Source organism: Pieris brassicae, chromosome 5 (genome assembly GCF_905147105.1).
Source record: "Pieris brassicae chromosome 5, ilPieBrab1.1, whole genome shotgun sequence".
Lineage (NCBI taxonomy): Eukaryota > Metazoa > Arthropoda > Insecta > Lepidoptera > Pieridae > Pieris > Pieris brassicae.
The window spans coordinates 15229030-15256019 of NC_059669.1; the positions used below are offsets into that span (position 1 = coordinate 15229030).

At 35.0% G+C, this 26990-nt stretch overlaps 1 protein-coding gene across 3 annotated transcripts; it reads right to left on the reverse strand.

Annotated features, from left to right (window-relative positions):
- Positions 1-926: 926 nt before the first annotated feature.
- LOC123709200 (citron rho-interacting kinase-like) lies at positions 927-26883 on the reverse strand. Of its 3 annotated transcripts, none has more exons than XM_045660303.1 (31): positions 26547-26883; positions 25877-25974; positions 25646-25798; positions 25354-25550; positions 25041-25176; positions 23717-23832; positions 23164-23350; positions 22924-23059; positions 22346-22439; positions 21162-21344; positions 20353-20617; positions 19886-19951; positions 19097-19306; positions 18767-18883; positions 17945-18097; positions 11498-11740; positions 11350-11418; positions 9357-9604; positions 8751-8907; positions 7642-7743; positions 7181-7348; positions 6109-6318; positions 5616-5732; positions 5097-5203; positions 4769-4831; positions 4638-4697; positions 4420-4485; positions 3987-4131; positions 3300-3492; positions 2787-3028; positions 927-2577 (listed from the first exon to the last, which is right to left on the reverse strand). In XM_045660303.1, the coding sequence occupies exons 1-31, from the start codon at positions 26749-26751 to the stop codon at positions 1504-1506; spliced, it is 5580 nt and encodes a 1859-aa protein (XP_045516259.1). In that variant the 5' UTR covers positions 26752-26883; the 3' UTR covers positions 927-1503. The 3 variants fall into 3 exon arrangements, with proteins under 3 accessions (XP_045516259.1, XP_045516258.1, XP_045516260.1); XM_045660302.1 differs by having other exon boundaries at positions 25005-25176; XM_045660304.1 differs by lacking the exon at positions 19886-19951 and having other exon boundaries at positions 25005-25176.
- Between the last annotated feature and the right edge of the window lie 107 nt (positions 26884-26990).

Sequence of the window (26990 nt, forward strand, 5' to 3'; positions counted from 1 at the left end):
TGACAGTTGAGAAGGTATTGGGAGACTGGTTTCCAAACTAGGTAAGAGAACCTGTGATATGGATAACCAGGCTTCCATTCCATAGCAAAGTCATATTGAGTGGTAACAAAAAGTACATACATATATGGGTAGGCAAACAAATTAAACGTTTTAAATAAGGAAAGTAAAACAAAACAAAGCCTAAAAGCCCAAAGTCAACTAATAAGGACTTAGTAGAAATAAAGTTGTATGGGTGTATGTGTGTGATAGTGGGAGAGGGTGTGTACGCGTGTGTGACTGAGTGTTAGAAGGGTGTGTGTGGGAATGTCAGGCACACGCCTCAGAACATAAGTGAAAATTATTTTAATACATCTAGCAGATTTTCCGTTTGGTCATAGTTCAATGTTTGAACTATTTGCTGTACACATTTTATAATTTTAGGATATATATTCAGAATTTTGTTAAGTTTCTTACACAAGTAACAGCCAAGAAAAGAGAACGATCGCTGAGAAAAATTAGAAAAGGATGGGGTTGTACAAATTGCGACGTTTCTCCAATATAGCGGTTTCGAAGAATAACAGCGAATGCTGCTTAAGAACAGTGTATAAGATAAACAGCTGTCGAACTGTAAGTACAGAACTGGTTTTATAAAGTTCAGCGGTAGGGAAACAAAAGGGAAGAGACAATGAGGTTTTAAGAACTGCTCGTTGGGCTCGCTCAAGTGTGAGGTTTTATAGGTGTGAGAGGGGCCCCCTCTCATAAAAAACGTGTGGCAAATGGTACAAAGAAATCAAAACGCAAAGTTTAAAAGGAAGTTTTATTTTAATGAATAGTACATTAAACATTACATCACTAATATTGTTTGTTACATACAAATTATTTTGAAATCCAAATATTTATCAAATCACAGTATATATAATACAAAACAATTGTAATTTTTCACACATTTTGCGGTTTAGGCAAGCAATGGTTAAACTAATTAATAAATTAAATCTAAACAAAACTAAGAAAATTTCTTTCCAAAAATATATGCAACTACCATTAAAATAAATCATAAGTACAATTATTTCAAGCAGTTAAAACTTAACTCTACAACATCAATAAATACGTGTGGTAAGTATAAAATGACTAAATTGGATATCTACATTAATATCCCCTTTACCTATAAACGCCGCTCAAAGACTATTTAGCTAGTATCAGAAGTTAAGAGATGTTTAAATTATACGCAATTTTAGAAGTGGCATTTCAACCTACGCGTTGGTGTGACCAGATCAAGTCTGCCGTAGTCGTAGAGTGAGTACACTCAATGAGTGTAGCAGGATGACCTCTAATAGGGAACGATGGCGAAACGTCGTGAAGCGCATCACATCTACCCCTTTGATTACCACTACTATATAGCGATCACGACCGCTCTGTCAAGAGTGTACCGGATAAACAGAAGAAGATTTTAGAGTTATCCTGATCACCACGTCAATACCTCAGAATTGTTTACTCAAGCAATTTAATTGTGCATATCATATCCTCTTAATGAAATCGCACTTGTCTCGCGAAAATCTCTCCACATACATCAGCCGTGCACTTAGTAGTCCCAGTCCCAGTCCCGCCCTCGCTCTCAGTCTCCGTGTCAGAGTCGAACTCTGAAATAACAGGCGATCTCCTTCCATTCGAGGGTCGCCGAACTCCAACTTCAGTTGTTAAAATCTCTTTAATAATATCGTCAGACGCCTGCATAGATTGCATATCCAGTCTATTTTTATTGCGCAACTGCTTCGCCCTATTCCTAATATCGGCCAGAAATCCTGTGGTCAGTTCTACACTTTCTTGCGAATCATTTTGAGGGCAGAGATCGTTTAAGGATTGCGTTAAGTCGTTCGTGGATCCTTTCGAAATGGTCGCTAAGGACTCGAGCGAAGCTCCAATACTTTTAAAGGCAGCCATCCCTTCCACTATTGATACTTGGTATCCACTATCCGTTTTGGAACTTATTATTATTCCGTTAGGAGCTCTCCCAATAAGCATTGGTTCTTTGACTTTGTAGTTGAATATTTCTGGTGCATAGCAAGAAGATCCAGAAGATGCAATGGATGTGGTATCACAGGTGCAAGGCGGGGCTTTGTATGCTTCTTCAGTTAGGTATATTATGGTGACTCTGTCTTCTCCCACTGCATATAGGAATGGACTGATGAACTCCCAGCTTCGGATTGCGGGACTCCACTTTGGCTCCTCGTTGCGAGACCTTCTGCCGTTCTCATCCACGAAGACACCGCACTCTGCGTAACACAGTAGTATTTCCACTGGGTTCTCCTTGATTAGTATTATCGCTTTGGGTGGTAGATGTTTCTTTGCCGCCGCAGAAACTGTAAGATCGTCCATGGCAAAGGTTTCTAGCGCGCATGCGGGTAGTTTGAGTTTGAGAGGCTTTTCGCCGGCGATGTAAACTGTTCTCGAGGTTAGAAGTATCGACTCTGCGGGACGATCTATTGTCAGAGAGCGGATAACTTTGAACTCGGCTTCTGAAGCTTCGTATCTGAGAAGGAATACGCGTCTACCACACGCTATCGCCACGCAGATTTCACTAGCTACGTCTCCTGAGATTGTCTGTAACAAGAATGAAACATGTATTACATTTTATACATCAATCGGAGTAATCAAACTGGTGTTTGAGCCTGCAAATGTTTACTTTCTATGTTCCAAACCAAACATTTATTTTACCAAAAGACTTCCTAACTACATTGCTACAAGCATATTACTAGACAAAATAAGACCACAGTGTCGTCAACAGAAGACTATTCCCAATGATAACTCACTTGTATAAGATGCGGCCTGCCATCAATCTTCATACGCTTCACAGTCAAGCTTGGTCTAAGAGTGCTCGCTCTTCGTAATGCCGAGCCCACACTCAATAATCCCGCGTGTACAACACATTCACCGCAAACGAGTATCGCCCGTCCACTGCATTGAGCGAGACAGGATACGTGTTCAATAGCGCTTTCTCCCTCCCACTCTATACGTACTGGTCCGCGAAGAGAGCGCAGGCCTTTTGAGTGTCCTGTAATATAAGTATATATAATTAAAAATTAGTTCAAATATAGTAAGAAAACGATTTTGCAGTACAGTTCTTTTTAATTTTAAAATAATTACCGAAAAGCTTTAAAATATCGCGTATAATAAAAGTTAAAAATATAACAGACATATATAGTACTAAAGAAACGAAAGAATTTCCTCGACACAGAAGACTTAAGATGAAGAAGGAAGTGTAAAGGATTATATATAGAATTATCACTGATAAATATCTTAAACCTTTAACACTTCCGACTTACCAATAGCAATCACATTAGGCGCGACATAGAGCGCAGAAGTTGGGGCAATATCCATGTCCGCAAGTGACGCAGGCGCATACCCCGAATGTACTACTGGAGACGTCAGGCGTGACACCCACTCATTTCGCTCCGGTATACTTGTACACACCACTGTACATGTATCCCCGCCCGCTACTGCGTGCTCTAGGCGTAGCTATAACGTATACCAAAATTTGCAACTCATTAGGCTGTTAAACATACACTTTTTTACACCAAAAATCAAGCCTACATCTAATTAACCAAATACAAGATGTACAAGTAATAACAACAATTTTAAAATAAATAATAAAGATTGAGGATTAAGTGGTGATCTAAGAGTGGTTTTTATTTGTGTCAACAATTTAAAATGAGTGAAATGGACCTGGGGGTTTAGTCAAGATGTCTTAAGAGTAGTGAATGTAGAAAGTTGAAAAATTTGTTCGTCACAAACTGTCATTTTCATACAAATTTAGTTTTCGACTTTCTACATATACTACGACAGTTACGTTATGACATCTTGACTAAACCCCCTTATGTGTTTACCAACAAGATTAAACTTAGAATGTACATCTAAAATTTAATCAAATTTTCTTTACAATTAAATAGACCCACGGATATAAATATTCGTAGTGGTGATCACAAGTTTATATTACAATAACATATACTCACAGTAAACGCTCTGTTAGCCTCATTGTGCGGCAAGTCAAGTGCGTCCGTAGCGTGAAGATGCGCCCGCAACTCTCTCTGACCGTTGGTGAGTACGAGCGCGGTATCACAGTATCGAGCGATCATGCGTTCGCGACTTCCGTCATTCCTAGAAGATAAAAAGTAATGTAATTTAGAAAAGCAATTTGTGCCTAGTCATAAAATTTTAGATATCGACTTCAAAAAAGCAGGATTGTTATATCAAATCACAATATTTGAAAAAGGAGAAAGATCGGAGATAATACATATATATCTTTTTGTCTGAATTAGGTACTTATATAAAAACGCGTCTTGGATATCTCTAGTAGCAAATAGCAACACAAATCTGTAGTAATAAATATTGTTATAAGAGAAAACACGTAACCGTCGACTCTGAAATAATTTAATAAAAAATTACCATATAACAAGCAGCGAATCCTTTTCAGGTGGATCAGACTCATGATTCAGATCAAAACTCATTGTTCTGTAATGGAAAAATAAAATTATTTAAATAAAACTTTTTTAAAGGATACATACAATCACGAATACATTGAAAAGTACTCGTCGTTTGGAGTGCTTAATAGCATTCGCGGTCAGCGAAGACTGTATTGGAATTAGTAAATAATCTTAACTTACGCATTTGCAATTATCTTTGGTTTAATTTCAGATCTCTCTCTTCGTGGCGTGGGTGGAAAACTGTAAACAGATAAATGGTTTAGTGAGTTAATCTATAAATTTTACAATTAATATTTAAGTAGACAACTCACTTGGCTGAAATATTAGCTGCAGATAACTTAGCTCTTAATCTTTCTACTTCTTCCCGTAGTTCTCTGAAACAAAGTTTTTAAATATATCAGTAGTGTTAATTATGAAACATAAAGTATATGTTGGACAATAAGAATTGCATAAACAATTCACATAAAAACTTTAAATTTTCAAAATAAAATCAAATTTTAGATTTTATCACCCAATATATAAATAACCACAGCAATATTAAAATTGTATACAAACAAGCAATACCCATCATATAGCAATGTCTATTAACCAAAGGAAATGTATAAGTTATTTAATAAATAATTTATTATTATTGTTTACCTATTAACTCTGAGTAAAGGCGGCGAGGCTGCCGTTCGGCGACCGGAACGGCCAAATAGTTTGTTGCTTAACGAACACTTCTTTCGGCCAGCTTCCTCTACTTTGGCCTGAAATATATATTGTGTTATTACATGAGAAATAAGAACATTAGGACCTGTGTAAACAAAAACAAACATTATTAAAATGAATCGAGATGATATTTTAAAATAGGTATAATGTTAAATCATACATTATATACGTTGTATTGTCTTTTTTTTCTATTCAATTAGTCGATCATATACAACAAAATCTATATTTAAAGTAAATAAAAACTTTTTCATGCGAAATATATATTAATAATATATAATTCCTACTGTGTGGAATTATTACCTAAAGGTCTGGGAACCTTGATCTTAAATTAAAAATCTGGCCGATGGACTTAATAAATGATGATAAAACCTTGGTACAAAAATGACGGCTTTTCCTCTGGACCAAGACATTATTACATGAACTATATATAATATAATTTTAATCACATACCTGTAAAAAGTCAATAAGCTTGGCCTGCTGCCGTATAGTAGCATCAGCTTTGGTCTCTCTGGTGCGCCACCACGCGCCTGCTGCCTCGTGGGCTTCGCGAGCCGCACTTCCCTCTTCCTGTTAATTAAATGCATTTAATATCAGGAAGATATTGGAAGTTGAGAAGAATACCTTATTTTATTGTAATATATTTTTTTTAGGGTAAACAAATTATCACTATGTGCGCTGTATTGTGTCTGGTAACTCCCAAAGGGTTCCCATGTCCACATATCTACGATTATATATTTTCGTAAATTAGGTGATAATTATTGATTTACAGGAATCTAAGGGTCGCAGTCAATTAAGTATCGCCGACGCTGGTTATATCAAATCTGAAGAGGATTAAACTTTGGGTATAATGGGCAAGTGAGATAATGTTTCGTTATATATTAATAATAAGGAGTTGTAAAGCATTATTTGTATCATAAGTTTAAAAAAAACCAAGTAATATTACCTGCGCAGCATCAAGATTGGCCTGTAGTGCGAGCGCGCGTGCATGATCATTAAGCGCACGTGTGCGTAGAGCCGTACTCTCTTCTTGCAAATCGCGCAAACGACGAGCGGCTGACGTCAACGCGGCCTCATGACCTGCGCAAGCACTTTCTAGTTCTGCTACACGGGACTCCAGTTCAGATACTAGCACTTCTCTATTTTCTAGACGATCCTGTAAAAAAATTAAATTATGTAATATCAGATAAGAAAAGATAGCTCTCAGACAGGTTTGACAGAACTACTCGTAATTTTTACATGTATATTTAAAGATTTAATACCGGTTTTTTTCATGTTCCTCACATCAACACAAACTATGCAAAAACTCAGTTTTGTATCGCACAACCCGGACATACAATGACCAATATACCTTGACTTGTTTAAGCTATCGCGGAATATGTTTAAAAGGAGTATTAAGAATGTCTATAGCGCAATATCACCTGCATCATGAGCACACCCACATAAACACATTCACGTACATACCCCTTAATTTTACACCATCATACAACACAGCGAAATTAGGTATTACTTAAATGTATAGAATAAACGTTATTGTTATTTCCCTTTTGAAAGCGTTGAACCTTTTTGTAAATATTATGTATTCCATTTTTGGCTATATTTTCTTTTTAGATTACGAAATAAATAAATACACATATTCAGAAGTTGTTAATTACACATATGTTATGTTAGCTCTAAACACATACTTTTTGAAAATTAACTATGATTAATTATTTGATTAATTTATTAATTGTTTGATGGTATTTATGATTTTATTACTATATAAGATAGCATTTTGTTTCACACCTTTCAGTGGCAATAATAGCCGAAAAACCTTGTCCTTTACTAGAGGGCATGGACAGGCAATGCTTATCTGTATAACTTTTATTTTTTAAATGATTACATGGAGTATCGTGAATGGCCTTTTGAACTTAGGTAATGAAGTAGTTTTTGTATATAGTTATTAACCAGACATCATATTATGCATCGTAAAAATCGAGATGAATGTATAAAAATAATAGGGATCAGAAAACGCTTACCTTTAGGAAATCTATTTGCGCGTGCGCCTGCTCAAGTTGTTCCCTGGCTTCGTCTTCCCGCTGCGAGGCGAGGCTAATAGTGAGAGCTTTCTCAGCATTTTGCCGTTCAGCCTCAGCTACGCGACAACGACACGTCTCTAACTCTGTACGCATACGTAGCATCTCACTCTATAAATATAAACATACCCATTAATTAAAATTATAAACTTAAATTACTGATCCTAGAAATATTGTAAAATTTCTTTACGAATAAAAAAAATTTACTTTCAGCTTGATTTTACAGATTGTACGATATTATAATTTAGTTTGATCGATTGATATGTCATAAGCTTAACCGATATCTAAAAATATATGGTCAATGGAAGGCGAGGCTGATCACCTTAACTAAACATATTCTACGATTGGACAGAAACATCACCCTAGTATGACTGTAGTAATTTCGTAAGATCTCTTCTATTTACCTCGAGATCCTTGTTCTTCAGCTCATGTAAGTCGGCGAGTTTCTCAAGGTCCGTAAGCTGCTCCTCCAATAGACCACATGCTTCTTGCAGAGCCTTATTATTCTGTAAACCACGTTCAATTGGATATAAACTAGATTCCGATAGAAAAATAATATATCCTAAAGATTATTTTAATCTTTGTTTCAATGCTACACATAATAAAAATCTCTCTCCTAATAAAACTTAAACATAAACGTAGATTAAAACATTATTTAAATCTCTCAACGTATCAAATTCTGTTAAACTTAACGTTTATAAGTTGAAATACGAACAAACGTATACGATGCGCATGATTGTTATTGTATTCTAACATTTCATAACAAAGGATACTGACTCTATACTCACAGCCGACAAATAAGCATGTAAGGCTGAAAGAGATGCATCAATTGCATTACAGCGGCTCCTTAATAAATCACTAAGTAATGCCACCTTCATACGTTGTAAGGAACGTCCACGTATACGCAAATACATTGGCTTAGGCCACACTGCCGGCTTTCCGAAACGTCGAAAATCATCCATAACTAAACCTCTAAACGTCAGGCATAAAGAATTATTTGAATTTTAATTTAGAAGTAATAATAACCAAAAAAACCTATTCACTTTAGATATGAGATGTTAAAATACAAAATCTCTTGTCGTAGACGGCTGCCGAATTGAAACTAAATACAACTCAAACGGCATTCGAGAAGGTTGTATAAATTTTTTCATACAATGAATTGATAAATATCAACAAAGGCGTCATGAAAAATATAAACAATAAACAATGGTTGGTTTTAAACTATTGTATTATCCTATGATCAGTAAATAATTTTAGGCCCGGTTTTCATAACAAAATTGTTTTAACTGTTTAATTTGAACCTCTACAATTATTTGAATCGATCATGTAAAAGTATTTCTGTATTACTGTACTCTGAGGGTTTGGTAAGTCTAACGAATATCAAAGAAAGTTATTGTTTTTAATAATCTGTTTACAACTTTAATACTTTTTATTTCTTAGTAATGCCACCTGCCATCTTAGTGAGTCCACAGTACATACATACTCCTATTGTCTTTTCCACATATACCCTTACCATAATTAGTTCATTGTTCTGCACTCTTAACGGAGATAGTTCATCACGAAGCTGGCCCCTCTCTCGAGCTGATAATTCTTCTTGCTCTTCAGCATGCATTCTTCGTTTCTCACTGTATTGTAGTTCACTTCGCAACTTGCGGATATCATTACGTGACCTTAAAAGTAAAACGTTATAATTATTTATACTTTTTTGCACACAAGAAAACAATAAAAATAAAACAAAATTATACAACTAAACACAAAGTAGAACGGCCTTATTACTAATAAGCAATGTTTCGGCGAGATATTACAAAACAAAAACGAAAAATTACGAAGTACTAATAATGAATATTGCATTTTTGCAGGTCTTATTAGCCACTTACGAGACTAATATCTGCTGACTCCGGAATAAATATATTGTTTAAATAACAACTAGCAATAAAAACAACAACTTAAACAAAAAAACATACGCTTATATATGGCATATGGAGATTTTTTTCTTTTGAGATTTTATGAGCTAAAGGAAAATATTTTTTATAATAAATTATCATCCATCGAACGTCCCTTTGTATTAATGTTAGTGTTTTTATTAGTCGAATTGAAAAACACACAATTATTGACTTACCTATCAACTTCCGCTTGAAGTACATCATGAGTCTTCTGGATCTTTTCTAACTGTTCCTTATATTTCTCCATATCCCGTTTCACTTGCTCGTACTGCGGTTTTAATATCGCTATCTCTTTCTCTAGCTTGCCCGCTTGTTCTTCAGCAGCTTTGCGCCCTTGTGATAAGGTCGCTATTCGCTCTTCAGCGCGTTTTAAATCACGCGTAGTTACTTTAGCGTCTAGAGTCAGATCGTTGAATTCTTTTTCCTAAAAAAAACAGGTTTAATTTAAACGACCACGTATTTTTTGCGTATAATATATATCGAAATCGTAATTGTTTATATTTAAGGATACATTTATGTATCGTTTTCGATATTGGTAGCTGTCACACAAGTACATAAAATATAGTTTTAATTGGGCGTACTACTAATTATTAAAAATAATATTACTTACTACATTTCGCGCTCTAAAGATATATATATGGTGGTCATATAATTAAAAACAATTCTTGTGAATAAAGAAAATATAACTTCAACGTACAAATTTTCGTAAAAAATATACATTTTCAACTTATAATAATCATGCAATAATATAGCCACTCTAATAAAATAGATTCCGATAGAAAAATAATATATCCTAAAGATAATAAAGTTAGTAACTGATTAAATGCATAAAATATAAAACATATTTTACTTTTAATTACAAAATGAGTCTTACACACGTAGGAGTTTATTTACTGTTACTGGCCGCTTGGACACCTAATTAGAAACATTAAAAAAAAGTATACATAGATCGTTCTTTTTTTTAAATTGGAGAATGATTTTTGTTCTTGGCTTTTCCTATTAATTTTGGCGGCAATTGAAAATGGGAAAAAACAAAATTTGTGACGCGTCAACTAGGCAAATAATTGTTAATTTACATATAGTTCATAAGTGGGCGTACAAAAGAATAGCTGTAAATTATTCTGTTTTGAAAAATTTTAATGCAAATGATCATTTTAAAATACATGGAACTGTTGAAAATGTTCTTAGAAAATGGCAATACAAGCATCTGAGAGGACACGATGATTCCCTATTCGGACGATCATTTAGACTTTTAGACTGGCCAGCAAATCCAATTGAAAATCTCTGCTATCTATCTATCCAGTCAAAACGAACTATATGAAGCATTTGTTAAAGCACGGAATTTAATCCTACAAAGATGTATGAAATTAATTGTACTACGTCGTTGTAGTGATTTTATTGAAAAAAAAAGGGATACGCCACTAAACAATAATTATAACTATTTATAGGATGTGGGTTAATACTAAGTAGCTATATCGTAAATAACATTACTAATACTTTAAAAAATATTGTTTTTAATACTTCTTTGTTGTTTCTAATTTATTGACCATCATTGTTCATACCATAAAACTGATTAAAAACTTTGTTCGTAATGTATTATTGAAGTGCACCACAAAACTTGTGTAGTGGGATTTATATTGTTTTAGTAATATAAGTCTATTTATTGTTTAATTAAAAAATAACGATTGCCGTGAAGTATCTTACATAATGTCAAGGACCGTGTGTGTTTCTAATTATACGACCGCCACTGTATATAAAAAAAACAATCAATCGATGGCGCTACAACCTTTATAGGTCTGGGCCTCAGATTTTTGTACTGGTTTCATTATCATTTGTTCATTTAATAGGCAAGGCGGTGATCAGCCTTCTGTGCCTGACGCACGCCGGCGACTTTTTGGGTCTAAGGCTAACCGGTTTACTCACCGTTCGAGCTAATGTTAAATGCGCACATAGAAAGAAAATCCATTGGTGCACAGCCGGGGATCGAACCTACGACCTCATGATGAGATGGGATGAGAGTCGCACTCTGAAGCCACTAGGCCACCACTTCTCTCTCCACTGTATATATATATATACCTCAGATGTGAAAATTTTACTTGAATATTGCATTTCGCTACATTTAAATTTATTAAAGCTATATATCATTCAAAATTATTTAAAATATTGTACCTTCCTCCATCTCGCAAGATTGGCACTTCTCGCTTCTTGACGTAAAGTCGCAATTTCATCGGCGCGTGCCTGAAAAAACGTGTAGTTTTTGTAATGTAATAGCGGATGTATCTTATAGAAACAAAAATAAATAGTAAAAGATAAAAACCTGTAATTGCGCTTCAGCCCTTTCCAACTGTTCTTTTAAGACCGAAACATGCACATTAAGCTGACAATCCACTACGCTCTCCGTATCGCTTCTTGTATCACATCTAATGTCACAGTCGGATGTATTGGTCGCGGCATTGGCATTAACATCATTAGCATGAGCTATGCATCTTACACAGGCTCGATTCTCCATAGCACTGACTTCGCGTTCCAGTTGTCGGACCAACTGTTCCAGCGTTGTAACCTATATAAGTGTAATTTAAATATACTAATATTTATACTTTAATTATAAATATGCTATAATATTTTTTACAATTATATAAGAAAATAAGAATTTTAAAAATAATCCTGACCAGTATATAGTAATACTCGTTAGTACTTACTCTGACTATTTTGAAAATCTACACAAAATTAATAATCAAAACACATTTCAATTATTTTCAAAATAGAAGATACTTCCAGTACGTCCCAAAATGAACTCATAACCAGATCTATCAGACAGTTATTAGAAATATCTATAGCTCATATCGCTAATGAGGAATGTAAAATCATTAGGGATAATTAATTGTTTGTTGACAAAGTAAATAGTCATTACAGATATTGAATAAGACCCTTTCCTTGAATATGATCTAGATATGAATTTAAAACCAACGTTACGCAGCAACAACAACAGAGTTTATTTATATCCTTATAAAGCTGATTAAGAAAAAAATATATATATGTAGTGTTGATCTTTTTAAATCTGTATATTTCATTCATAACAAACATACCATTTTGGTTTGAGGTGGAAATACTTATGTGAATATATGGGACTCGACCCACACCAGAATAAAATAACCACACACAGACCTAATATTATATTCCTTATATTCATGACAAATTTTTATACATTTACATTACTAAAATTTAAACATTTTTGACTTAATTTGAACACACAAGAGTAATTATATAAGAAACTCACATGTAATTGCAACATGATTCCGATTGAACTCAATCACAATAATGTAATCCATATTAGCATTTCCCGTCTTCACTTAAGTACTACGAAAATGGAATATATAGAGGCTGTGTTGTGTACCAGTTTCTATGTAACTACACAGTGTTGATCAAACGTTATCTGTCGCGAGATAGTTTATCAACTTCATATCTCACAATAAAGTACTACATCTTAAATTGCACAAGTGCATCTTATCTTGTCCAAAATTGTCAATAAATTTATTTCTTGATATGAGTTTAGATTAGCGCATAATATATTGTTATATATTTACAAAATATATAACAGCGCAAATTATTATTATCATATTTTTTAAGATTATAAACAGTTCTAATGTTTTACGTGCATTCATTACAGAGAGACAAGGTTAAGCGTCGACTTGCTTTTATTATATGGTGTACTATGAGACACAGAGATGTTTATTAATCATTGTCTAAGCAATTTTGCTTTATCACAACAAACAAGTGGGTAGTGCAACGTGTATTGGTGTGTCTTGTGATTTGTACTAAAATAAAATAGTATTTGGGTTTGAACTTTGTTACTTACAGTTCCATTGATGAATTAATGTTCCACTACACATTAATCGCAATTTTTCCTTAATAATATCCTTTATTTGACTAAAATTAACTTAAAGTTTGATAATCACTTCTTCAAGTACCTTCATTTGAACTATTAATTTTTCACTTGCACCTTATTATGGAGGATCTTAAAAAGTCTTTAAGGGATGTATCCGAAATGGTGTCTACCAGAATGGAGGAGTTCCAGCAGCGCCTTATTGCAGCTCAGAATAGGTCCCCATCGCTGGAACAAACTCCACTTGCTAGGGAGTTTGAAACATTTAAAAGTTCTGTTCTATTCTGCCTAGAGAATCTCCAGTCTCAGATGGCGATTCTGTTTAGAGTGCAGGATGAGCAAGAGATGCGTAGTAGGCGAAAGTGTCTGTTGCTGCATGGAGTAAATGAAGCGAAGGATGAAAGCCCGGCCTCCATTGCAAATATGATATCCATCCTTTTAAAGTGTCCAAATGTCACGGAGCAGTGCCTTACCCGTTGCCATCGAGTAGGATTAAGATCCAATGAAAAGCCTAGGCCTATATTATTAAAGTTTCGTGAACATGCCGATAAGTTAAGGATCTGGGCTGCCAAGACTAGCCTTAAAGGCACTGGTATAACCTTGTCTGAGTTCCTAACAAAAACAAGGCACTCACTATTTATGGAGGCGAGAAAGCGGTTTGGTGTCTCAAAATGTTGGACCCAGGATGGACGTGTACAAGTGATTGGGGCTGATGGGAAACTTCGCCGCATCTCTTCGTTGAAGGAACTTGGTTCAGTCCCGGGCAGCATCCCGTCATCGTCCGCAGCTGATGATGCAAAGCGAACAAGGGACATGACCCGTAATAAGAAGGTTCCAAGAAAGGGTCATTAACTTCAGTGTGTTGTGTTCCATGGTTCCGGGGTTATAATCAACTTTGTTGTCAACTGGTTTGATGTCATTAATTTTAAGTGTTAAACAGTTCTTTTTTGTTTTCCTTTTGTTTTAAAATATTATTATTTAGTATCTCATAACCTTAACTTTTGTTTACTTAGTGTTTTTAAAGACCCCACTGACAGATTATAACTAATAACTAGCAAGTGATGTGACACTGTCAAAAGTTGTGATTGTCAATTAATGATAGATTGTATCTATTTCCACAGTTCATAAAATTATTCTCTTATAATAAGCTTTTACAGTAATTTATCACTGCAAACTATATATAAATTCCCTTGTTAATTTTTTTTTTTTTTTTTTTTGGAAATAGTTACAATTAGTTTATTGAACCCCTTTAAGTTAATTTGTTTTTGTTTTCTTAAAGTGTGTGACTATATTTTCTGTTCACTAATATTAGCGATTGAGTGTGAACACAGGATCATTTTTGTACATAAATTAAAAATTTATATACTTAGTAGACTTATACATAAATATTATTGGCTAACACATGAATCACGATAGTGAAGCTCTTGAATTTGCATCGGTCTCTTCGTCGGATTTCGAATCATTCCATAGCGCTGAGATATCTCCCCCTCCCTTGCATAGTATCCTCACAGCTTTCTTTAAAGACCAATCGCGACACTTGAATGTCATCCATATTAATGCTCAAAGCGTTCCTGCTCACCATTTGGACTTGTTGACAACATTTGTATCCAACGAAATTCACGCTATCCTTATATCAGAATCTTGGCTGTGTCCAACCCTGTCCTCCCTCAGCTATTCTATCCCCGGCTTCAACCTAATAAGAAATGATCGAGTTGGAATGCGTGGAGGTGGCGTCGCTATTTACCTACGATCGCACATCCCTTACACTATTATCAGTATGTCTCCTCAACCACCACCACCTAATGAATGCGAGCATCTTCTGGTCGAGGTCATGCTCAGTAAGACTAAAATTCTCCTTGGAGTGTTTTACTCTCCTTCTCTTTTAGTCGATTATTTCGCAGGCTTTGATAACACTCTTGAAAAATTTTCGCCTCTCTATAAAAACATAATAGTTATGGGTGATTTCAATACCTGCTTAATCAAAGACGACTGCCGATCGAAAAAGTTGCTCTCCATCACCGAATCTTATAATCTTCATAACCTGCCACTTAATGCCACACACAAAGTCCCAGGCTCCACTCCTTCCTTATTGGACCTTATATTTACCTCTTCTCCTGACCTAGTTACCAACCATGGCCAACTTCCTGCTGTTGCTTTTTCTCATCACGACCTCATTTATTTGTCTCTCAATCTTAAACCTCCTAAACTAAAACCCACCGTAGTCCTTAGGCGTAATTTTGCTGCGATCGACACCGAGCGTCTGCTTATAGATGCGGCCAGAATTGACTTTAGCACGATTTACGAGTGTCCCACCCTCAATGGTAAAGTTGATTTACTAAATGCCTCCATCACTAATCTTTATGATATACATGCTCCTTTGAGGCCCGTTAAACTCAAGCATTTACCTGCTCCTTGGCTCAACGATGAAATCAAATCTTTGATTAAACAAAAAAACCGTGCTAAGGCCAAGATGAGAACAGCCAAAACGGATAAGGAACATGTATTTTACAAAACCTTGCGCAACCGTTGCAACACGCGTTGTCGCGATGCGCAGAGACGACACATTCACGACTCAGTGTCTAATGGGGATCCCTCAAAAATATGGAAATTTTTAAAATCTCTGGGTATCGGTAAGCCACCACGTACTGCCATGACTCCCGATATCGACGTAAACAGCCTAAACGCCCATTTTACCTCTCACTCCACTTCAAGTAATATCGATCTGGACTTAACACTTGAGTATATATCATCTCTCCCTCGTCCTAGTTTTCCATCTTTCTCTTTCGATGAATTCTCTAGTCAGAAAGTTGAATCGAGTATTTCTTCTATTCATTCCAACGCTGTTGGTTCTGACCTGATTAGTCGTGCTATGATCATACCTATTCTCTCTCTTATACTTCCTGTAATCACACATATTTTTAATTTTTCCATTTCTATAGGTGAATTTCCTTCTTGCTGGAAGGATGGACTTATCATCCCTATCCCCAAAAAGGCTAATCCTAGTACTTTTTCTGATTTTCGACCCATCTCGATTCTGCCATTTCTATCCAAGGTACTTGAACGCCTCATACATGAGCAATTAAATAATTTCCTAAACAAAAATTCCATACTGAATCCACTTCAGTCTGGGTTTCGACCTGGACATAGCACTACTACTGCTCTGGTCAGAGTAGCCGATGATATTCGCGAAGGCATGGACCACAAACAACTCACAATTCTCACACTGCTAGATTTCAGCAACGCTTTTAATACTATTAATTTTAAAATTCTAATGGGGTTGCTTAGATCTATTAATATTTCTTCTCATGCTGTTAACTGGTTCTCTAACTATCTTAATGGGCGCCGCCAGTGTATTAAGACAAGCGATTGCATATCTCAGTGGAGTTTGATTGAATCTGGCGTTCCGCAAGGTGGCGTACTTTCTCCTCTTCTTTTTGCTATATATATTAACTCCTTAACTTTCCGACTTTCAACTAATTTTCATTTATACGCTGACGATCTTCAAATCTACGTACAATCAAGTCTCGATGATCTCCCGCAAGCCATACAATCTACCAACAATGAGCTGGCAAAGATAGTTGACTGGAGTAAAAAATTTGGTCTTCTAATCAATCCCAAAAAGAGTAAGGTATTAATTATTGGCAGCCCCTATTTCACGACGAGAATTGATTGGGCCAGGATATCCCCTATCCATATCGATGGTGTAATTTTAAATTTTAGCCGTACAGTAAAAAATTTGGGGGTTTTATTTGATCAAAATTTATCCTGGGAGCAGCATGTTAAAGAAGTTAGCCGAAAATTATACGGTGCCTCCAGTATCCTTCGACGTCTTAGTAATTTTCTTCCCTTTAGTACCAAAACCTCACTGGCGCAATCTCTCCTCCTGCCTTTACTGGACTACGCCGATTCCTGCTCCTCCGATCTTAACGAGGAATTGCTAAATAGACTGGATCGTCTCCAAAATTTCTGTATCAGATTTATATTCGGTCTAAGAAAGTACGATCATATCTCTGCGTTCCGTAAGCGGCTAAGCTGGTTGCCAATTCGTCAGCGACGCGATGCTCATGTTCTTCATCTCCTATATTCCATCCTGTTCAACCCTAAAACTCCTTCCTATCTCAAAAATGATTTCAATTTTTTGGGAGCCCATAACTATAGCTTACGCTCTTCCGAAAATTATACCCTTGAAATCCCATCTCATAACTCCTCCTTTCTTGGCGATTCCTTTAAGGTCTCCGCAGTTAGGCTATGGAATTCACTTCCCGTCCCTATTCGCTTAGCTCCTTCTTTATCTTCCTTTAAATTTCTTCTGTACAAACATTACCTGTCCACATCGTATCCCGAACTTTCTTACTAACTACTAACTGACGTGAGACTTATCTTAAATTATCGTGATTTATGTGTCTTTACTCTTTAATGTATCTTTAATATTTTATTCCTGTTTAGTTTTGTTTAACAACTGTGTATTACATGTATTTTGCACTACTTGCCTATCTTATTTAATACATTTATTTTTTTCTTTACTCAGTGGTTGCCTGGAAGAGATCGCTCGAAAGCGATAAGGCCGCCAGTTGCCCTCCTTTTGATTTAATTATGTTAATTTTTATTTTGTAGTGTAACGAAGTGTAAATAAATAAATAAATAAAATAAATATCCTATATAAGGAAGAATTCATTTTAAAACGCTATCTTATGAAAAAAAGAAACTCTTCGGCATCGATAAAACGCCGCGTATTTTTTTTTAATATATGTCAATTTTTATACAAGCTATTAGAAAAATAAGGCAATGCGCCTTTGATTCGCGCATTCATTTAGAACTTTTTTAATTATAAACTACACCATGTTTTTAATAGTTGAAATGCTAAAATACTTATTTCCTTACCTTTTCTCTATGTCTAGCGTCTTCGTTCATTGCGCACGCGGCCTTTGTTTCCGCAGCCTCAAGTCGTTGCTGGAGACGGGATTCAGTCCTACTGCTCTGTTCTTCTAGCGATACCTCGCGTTTCGCCGCTTCAGAAATTCCACGTTCTAACTCCTTTGCAAAATAAAGAATATCTTGGTTTAGTTATATTAGGAAAAGGTTGCAATTTATGAGCAGTGTTGGCCTAGTGGCTTCAGCGTACGACTCTCATCCTTGAGGTCGTAGGTTCGATCCACGGCTGTGCACTATTCTATTTTCTTTCTATGTGCGCATTTAACATTCACTCGAACGGTGAAGGAAACATCGTGAGGAAACCGGCTTGGCTTAGACCCATAAAGTCGACGGCGTGTGTCAGGCACAGAAGGCTGACCACCTACTTGCCTATTCGATTAAAAAATGATGAAACAGATACAGAAATATGAGGCCCGTACCTAAAAAGGTTGTAGCGCCATTGAATTTTTTTTTTGCAATTTATGAACGGTAAATCAAGGTTTCTTAAAGCAAAATAGTGCTTTCTTGCTTCTCCCTTTTTTAAAATAGATATTAATTAATATCTGTGGCACTGTATCTAAACATCACCTGAAATTGCGTGGTAGGTAAATTCAAAATTAATATACGGGAATCAGAAAAATAATGTAGAGATATATATTGATTTCGCGCTAAGCTGGCATCGCCTAATTATCCTATCATGAATCTCTGAAAACAAAAAATAGCAAAAATTCCTTTATCCTACATTTTTACTACATAATTCATGTTTTAAATAATTTAGTGTATATTTCTCACCTGAACCTGTGCTTCAAATGAAGAGGCTCTCATTTTCTCTTGCGCGTACTGAACTTGGAGCTCATTCAGTTCATGTCTGGTTGCCGCAGCTATACGATCTTTTTCGCGATGTGAATTCTATAATGAAAAAAAAATATGAAAATGAAAAATAAGATATGTAAAATATCTGGAATTAATCATATTTACACGGAATATTCAGAAGTTTACAGTTAAAAGTAAAAACAGTCTAAAAGCGTATTATATAAACTTTCACACATTCGTATAATCTTTAGATGTATTCGTAGGTAAAATTATAAGTAAGTATTTATCCAGCAATGTTTCGATACATACCTGAGATTGCTCAAGACATTCGCGAACGTATTCTAATTCCCCTCGTAGGTCGTTTATGTCACTATTGGCTGTTGCAAGGCGCTCTTCAAGTGCTGTTTTGGCTCGCTGCTCTCGCGCAAGATTAGCTTCAGCGGCGACTAAACGGGCACTATCTACGTCACTACCGCTTATTGTTTGACGACGTAATGCACGCTCTTTTGCTATTGTATCCTACAACAAAATTTGTCTTCATAAAGTATCCTGTTTCAAAAATTTGTGTGTCTTCGTGTAATCCATGTAGTACTCTAAAACTACAAGTCTATTTTTTAAGTGTTAAAACTTCTAGCAATTAATTAATACCTACAAGAGTTCCGGTTCCGGAATGGCAGACCATAATCACAACCGTGTGGCATATTGAACATATGCAATTGTTCAAATTGATAGATTTTCAAATTGTAGCAAATAAAACAACAGCAATAACAAATAATAATCTTGTAAATACCTTCTAGTTTAGCTTTAAATGTATTTATTTCATTGCATTGAGAGCAGTAAACAAATTAAAAGGACTAGGAATGCGGACGCAACAAGCAACTCTAATAAAGAGAATAAAAATAATTTATGGGAAAAGTACAAGAAATGCTAGTTAGGAACTAGTAGTTTTATAATGTACCATTACTACAGCAATAAGGAATTGTAAAATCCTTATAAAAAATTAAGCCTACGTACGATCACGCTAAAAGCATCTATATTAGATATTTTATTTACGGTATTTCTACGTTATTTCTACTGCTACTTTAAGACAGGACTCACTATTGGCTTGACATTGATTTCTGTAAGCCACCTATGGCGCAACTCTTGCACGCTTTGTATGACATCCTGAGAAACGTTTCTACAATTTACTGAACGAAATATAAGTGTAATATTTTCCAAAAAGAACATGTATGAATGAAAAACTAATCATTTTCTCACTAGTCTTAAGACAAAAAAAATAAAAAAAATTAGGTATACATATTATAATAGATAATAAAATCTTATATCGTATAAACTCACAATACTGGCCGAATACAAAAGGCGAAAAAAATGTATACGGTAATATTCCCCAAAGATTGAACTAGACTCAAGATTTAGTTCCTCATTATGTATTAATTTAATAAATAAAATAATGTCACTACTATTGTATGTAATATTAATATAGACATATATATTATTTCATAGACTTTTGCGTTAAAAATACAACGAAATATATACGATTTTTTTAAACTGTAGTCCCAAATTACCTTATAGTGTTTATGCTGCGATCGAGCCGCATCCGCCGCGGCGACTGCGCTTACGCATTCATTCTGTAATTCCTGTACTTTCGCCTCAAGCCGTTCCATGTCTTCCTTTAACATGTTCCTTTCACTTAGCAATTCATTAGCTTGGGCTTTGGCTGCTCTAATTTCTGCATTACTGCGCTCTTTTACACCAGAACATAGTTCTTGGTTAGTACGCTCTAGGGCCATTCGCTCTTCTTTCTCCACTTCTATTTGCCGCTCTAAACGTCTATTATCAAAAATAGGATGCTTTTATAACATTTTAAAACTTAAATAAAAATATATTCATTTATAATTGTTGTAATCATTTAAGGGATATCTGTAAATAGTAATGTACAAGACACAGCGCCGGTAGCCTGTAGCTTTATTACTCCTTCAGTGTGACGAATATTGAACTGACCGACTGATTTATTGATGAAACTAAATCAATTATTATTTACTATAACTACAGCAGTCAAAGAATCATTCCATATGTAGAGGTAAATAAAGTTCCTATGCGTCAAACTATTTAAACAAGGCAAAAAGTTCTTCAAAGACGCTTCTAATTTTTTTATTGATATTCGATTTTTATATCAGCTTCATAGCATAAATCTTCAACAAAACAATTTGAGCCTTATAAACAAAACTGGTTGCGGTAAAAACTATAATTAAGGTAAACAAACTACACAACAATTACTTAAGTCACTTGAATCGATTATTAACCTGAGGCACTAATATTGGACAAGACATACTCAGCCCTAACGTGACTCTTTCTCACAAAGCCTTGAACTTACTTGTTCTGTAATGACAGTGCAGTGATATCAGCTTGTAGACGTGCACGAACACGTTCCGCTTCATCTTCAGTATCTCTGCGTGCGCGTTCAACTGCTTCACTGATCGCACACTCAGCTGACGCGAGCTTGGTTTGAAGGGATGCTATTTCTTTGGCGCGAATTGTTGCCAGCTTTTCTGCCGATCTAACAAATATATATACACGGTTATATAAGTATAAAATAGTTATTTTATTTATTTTGTTTTAAAAGGCACACTAACGAAACACATGCAAACACTTACAGAAAACACATGACATACAACAACACGATACATGCATGTGCATCAAAAACAAGTGTGCACGACATTTAAAGGGAAACATTACAATGACAAAGAGAAAATAACTTAAACATTAAAAGTAAAAGACAAACCAGACCAAAAAATACAAATGTGCAATTTAACATTTTAATATATTTCTACTATGCATTTGTCACTATTAGTCACGGATCAACAGTGGCTGCAGCATCTTACGTCTGAAGACATGGAGGCTGTCATTAAATGGATCTGCTTCGCATGTACTCAGAGCGTCGTTAAATGCAGATAGAGATCTGTTTAGAGGAGCATTACAACATACGTTGGTCCTCACTGCACGAACGTAAAAAAGGACTGTTTCTTGTGGTCCTCCTTAAGAGGAAGTTCTTAAAAATGCTTTGGACCAAGGAATTGAATAGATATTGGGCTGTACATTTTTAAAACACTTAGTCGACCACCTTATGAAACCTATAAATAAGTATAATAAGAACAGTCACGGACACATGCATACTTCCTATAATAATAATGTCTAACAATATATGGATGCCAAACGTGGATTTTCAATAAAGAAGATTGCAGTATGCCAAAGGGCTATGGAGCGTTCCATTCTTCGATTGAAACTTAAAGACTAAGTTAAAAACGGTGTGATATATGACGCCGTATCACATACAAAAAAGTTAAATTGGAAGACTCTTAAGAGAGGACGCCCACTAGAAACTTGTAAAAGAATAAAAGAAAAGAATAATAATTCTGAGACATCTTTCCGGATGGTATATGTTATGGGGCACGAAACCGGATATACGTCAACACAATAATATAAGTTATTATTGTATTGACGTATATCCGGTATGACGTATATGCCATAAATAATATACTAAATTATATCACTACTTACTTGAACGTAGCCAAATCAATAGCGGTACTGTCGTGTGAAGTCGTGAAACTGCTCAGAGTTTCCTCGCTATCATCTGGTGCAATATACGAGTAGCCTGAAAATAAATACATCATAACCACTATACTTCTTTCATTTATTACCACTAGCTCTACTGAGGAAATCGCATGTATTTTTAAGGTCCCACATCGTTAACTTTTCTAAGAAAACTCATTGATACGAATTCTATATTTTAGTATGTTCATAGCACTGCACTCCACTCTCAAGAAATTTTCCAAACAAATGATAGATATCCGATACGTTATTACAGAAATAACAATAGAGCGCATAGCTCATCAACAATGGACAATAATCAATATTTCTTTAGGTATATTTACGAGAACATTTGTGAATAAGCGAAATACACGTTTGTTGTTTGTTTTTTTTAACAGAATATTACTTGATACTGGCTGTAGACTTAGATTGTAGGTCAAAACTCAATAGTGCTAAACGTAAAGATGATTGGTAAATTTGTAAACAAAAATACAGCATTTACAAATTGCAAATGTAACAAGAATTTTGAGAATAGAGCGTAAACTTACCGACAAAAGGCAATTGTCCAGCGAAGGGCGGTCTTGTTCGGAAAGGTGTTGTACTGACTGGATGGTTTTGTCTTTCCGGCGTAGACAAATACCGAGCGTCTTCTGGGCCGCGTACAGTTGGCACCCATGGCGGTACCTAGTACAAATAAATATTTTCAGTTATGAGCCGTTCTAGAGTATTCCTTCCTTCAATTCAATTCAAAAGCAATCAATAATCAAGCACAGTTTTTCTCAAATTACCTGATCCCGTATAGCAGCAGCGTGCAATGCTATATGCCCAAGTGCCGGATGCCGCAAAGTATCAAGGTAGTTGAACCGTCTCGCGGGTTGAACCCGTAGTAAGCCACTCACTAAGCCCCGCCACGTCGTAGATGGATTGTTTGGTAATGGGTCGAAGGGAGGCTCACGATTCGAATCCTGTTCATATCTAGAATAAATATAGAGTTGAACATTCTGTTAACTAGTGCTACTATCGTGAAATTGCTAAAATATTTTGTGGACTGAAAAATAAAGCCAAGTAAACAAGTCAAGTGATTTATATGTAACATTTGCATGTTTAATTTTTTTTTAAATAAAGGTGGACAAACTAGTGTTTTCCTGCAAAACTCAACATCAAAAAAAATGAATATAACTATTCAATAATCTGCAAGTCATTGTATGGATTTGTAAATCAACAAATATCAACGGGATGGAGAAATGTATCTAATCTATTAAAATACTAAATTTTTCTCGGCGAGTGTGTGAAAATATGAATCATAATTAATATTTTTAATATGCTTATAAATAAACTTACTGCTGTATATTGCTAAGGACTTGTGCAACAGAATCGTCGTCGCTGGATGAGAACGGCCTTCTTAGGGTAACCAGTTCAAATGCTACCACCCCGAGTGACCAATAATCACATGCAGACTGGAACAATTAACAAATATTATAGTTAATTTCAATTACGCATGGTGGTATGTGGTATGATCAGGTTTCGTAGGCGAAACTGATATCACTTCACTGAAAAATCGATCGTATGAATCTATGAAGTATAAATGCCAAAATTCAATATTTCCGTATAAAAATAATTGTTTTTTTGAAAATGTAAACATGTACATGCATACAATGTATCAAAATTATTTTGATCGCCTAAACAACTCTACATAAAAAATATATGTTGGTAAGCTCAAAACTGGACGACGGGTGGGCCAATTCCCGTAATTTATGTTTAAATATATTCCTTGAATTCTGAGGAAGTTTTTTATGGAGATTTTGTTTATTCCGGAAAAGCGAAGTCTCTATAGGTATATATATAAATATATACCTCCATATGTCTATGCTATCTCCACTATCCATATGTTGGTATTTGGCTACTAAAAAGATAGAATATGTAAAAAAACATGTTAAGGCGAAACGAAGTTCGCGGGTGCAGTCAAGAATAAATCTCATTCCATAGGCGTCAGTGACAACTAAAAATGTAGTTTTTTAATGTATTTTTGTTTTAGTGACCATAACGTACTATAAAATTCGATTGGCAATAACACTACTGTAAGAGAATTTGTCAATGTTATGGGAAAAGTTGGATAACGAAAAGTTTTTATACTTTATTGCTAAAATCTAGAAAATTAATTTTGTTAGATTAACATTGTTATTGCTACATCTACATAAGCAACTACATAAGTGACCGTGTTTCTAAGTTAGTACTATTTGAAGTTAATTATTATACATGCTAATTTACGTCTATGTTAACTATATCTACAGACTGAACCTAATAACATATGGAAAGTTGCTTAAGATCAATAAAATCAATCGTAAAACTTGTATCTTCCTTTTCAAAAACCTACCTCGTATCTAAGAAATATCTAACACGGAATCTTACATAGCTCTACCACGAGTTTTACGAATTAAAAATTTAGCATTTAATATTGTAGCTCTACCACGAGTTTTACGAATTAAAAATTTAGGATTTAATATTGTACTTTATCCTGTCCTAATTGGGTATATATGAACCAGGATAAAAGCACTCATTAGTAATATTTGTATGAATCTTTATAAGCAACTGTCCTAGTGTTACCAGGCTGTATCTATGCATAACCCACAAGCGCAGTAGTAATGTGGCAGTACTGCAGACAGACAGTGTGTGTGTGAGACGCGCAGTCGGCGGCGGCAAGTAGCTCCGGAGCTATGTAGTCAGCTGTACCTCCCGATACACAGCCACCTTCAGACAGACGCGCACAAGATCCAAAGTCGCCTAGCTTAATGTGGCCACACCTAAAATAATACGTAATAAAAAATAATTTTTGAAGAGTAATAATCTCAAGCAATTTTTTTGTCACACAATGTAAGTATCTTTTAGACACAATACAGTTGAATGCTATATTGTGTCAAAAAGATTCAGAGTTAAGCTAAAACTTATAGTTATGCTTTTATAAATAAATTTTACAATACCTATCGATTAATATGTTGGCTGGCTTAACATCTCTATGAACAAAGCCCATACCATGCAGCCCTTTGAGTGCATGAGCAACTTCAACTACATAAAATGCAGCATCTCTTTCTGATAGTGGATGACTGCAGCGAGAAATGAACCCAGCTAAGTCTCCCCCATTGCATAATTCCATAACAAGATACAAGTTGTTGTTGTCCTGAAAATATGTAAATTTTATGTTTTTAAATTGCAAGGCTGTATAATTTGTGCAAGTTTAGGTATTTTACTTAATAAAAGTGTAAGTTAACATACTTGAAATGCATACTGTAGTTTTGGAATCCATTGGCCTGATGCTGAAGCTAAAATATCTCTCTCATCAGCTGCTCCTGAAACTTTTTTCCTTGCTTGCTCCTTACGAACACTTTTTAATGCATAGACATCCCCTGTTTGTTTTTCGCGTACCATCTATCATGAAAAAATTGATAATCTTTATAAAATCTTTTAAATTATAAACATTTAAAATTATAAATAATTTATGCCTACGTGTACTTCTCCAAAATGTCCTCTTCCAATAGTTTGCAATATTTCAAAATCAGACACACAAACACGGGCACTGCGGAGATCTGCTAAAGCACTTCGGTCTAAAAACATATTCATTTTAAAAACAAAGATTAAGACAATTGTTGGTTTCATTTATTTATACAATAAATAAATATTATTACTATCAAGAATATAACAGTTAGGGGCCTATTTGGATATAATGAAGAGACTGGTCTTTCTGTTCCAAGTCTAATGCTGAGGCAGAATTCACAAAAGATTGATGTAACATACAAACATACCAACTAACTAATAGAATGACACTAGTAATGTACATGTAATTAATAAGGTTCCTTCTGTGACCTATTTGTTTGTACTAGAACTGGGTTCACACAACATAAGTTGATTGTTTTATTATTAGTATAAATTAATTTTTAATTGTAGAATTATCCTGGCGTATGTAAAGTACTGCGGGGAAAAAATGAAAATAATTACTCTTATGTACAAGTAAAGCTGATTTTGCAACTGCATATTTTATATACATACCATACCTACATACTTATGGTAAAATAAAATATTATAGGCATTGTCAGTTGGTGTTTTTAATCACATTCATCAATATGTCAGGGTCATTGCCCACTGCAGCTGCATGTACACACATAAAGGTCACACTTACATTTGTCGACGAAAACACGAACAAGATCATCTGCTTTTTTGACTGGATCTTCATTGCATTCATCATACAAAACAGTTAAACCATCTAATAGTGTTTCTCGGTCCACCTTTCTGCTCAATCTATTTGTACCACTTATCACTTTACCAGTTATTTGACGATTTAAACGAGTTACGCGCACAGCAATGGCATCTTTTGAGGGCTCCATCGTTTTTATTAATTATCATATACTTGTATGCATGCTTTCTTTTATAGAATTGATTGTTCTTTATTTAAAATTGCATTTCAAAGCAATCTTGATTACAATATTTGAATGTTTTTTAACTAACGTGACCGTTAAAATACTGCATACAAATTTAAATTTGAACTGAATGTGTCACTGTCACAGTCTCTTGTGAGTTGTGACAGCTTTCAACAATACTGACAATGGACAGGTTTATTTTTGAC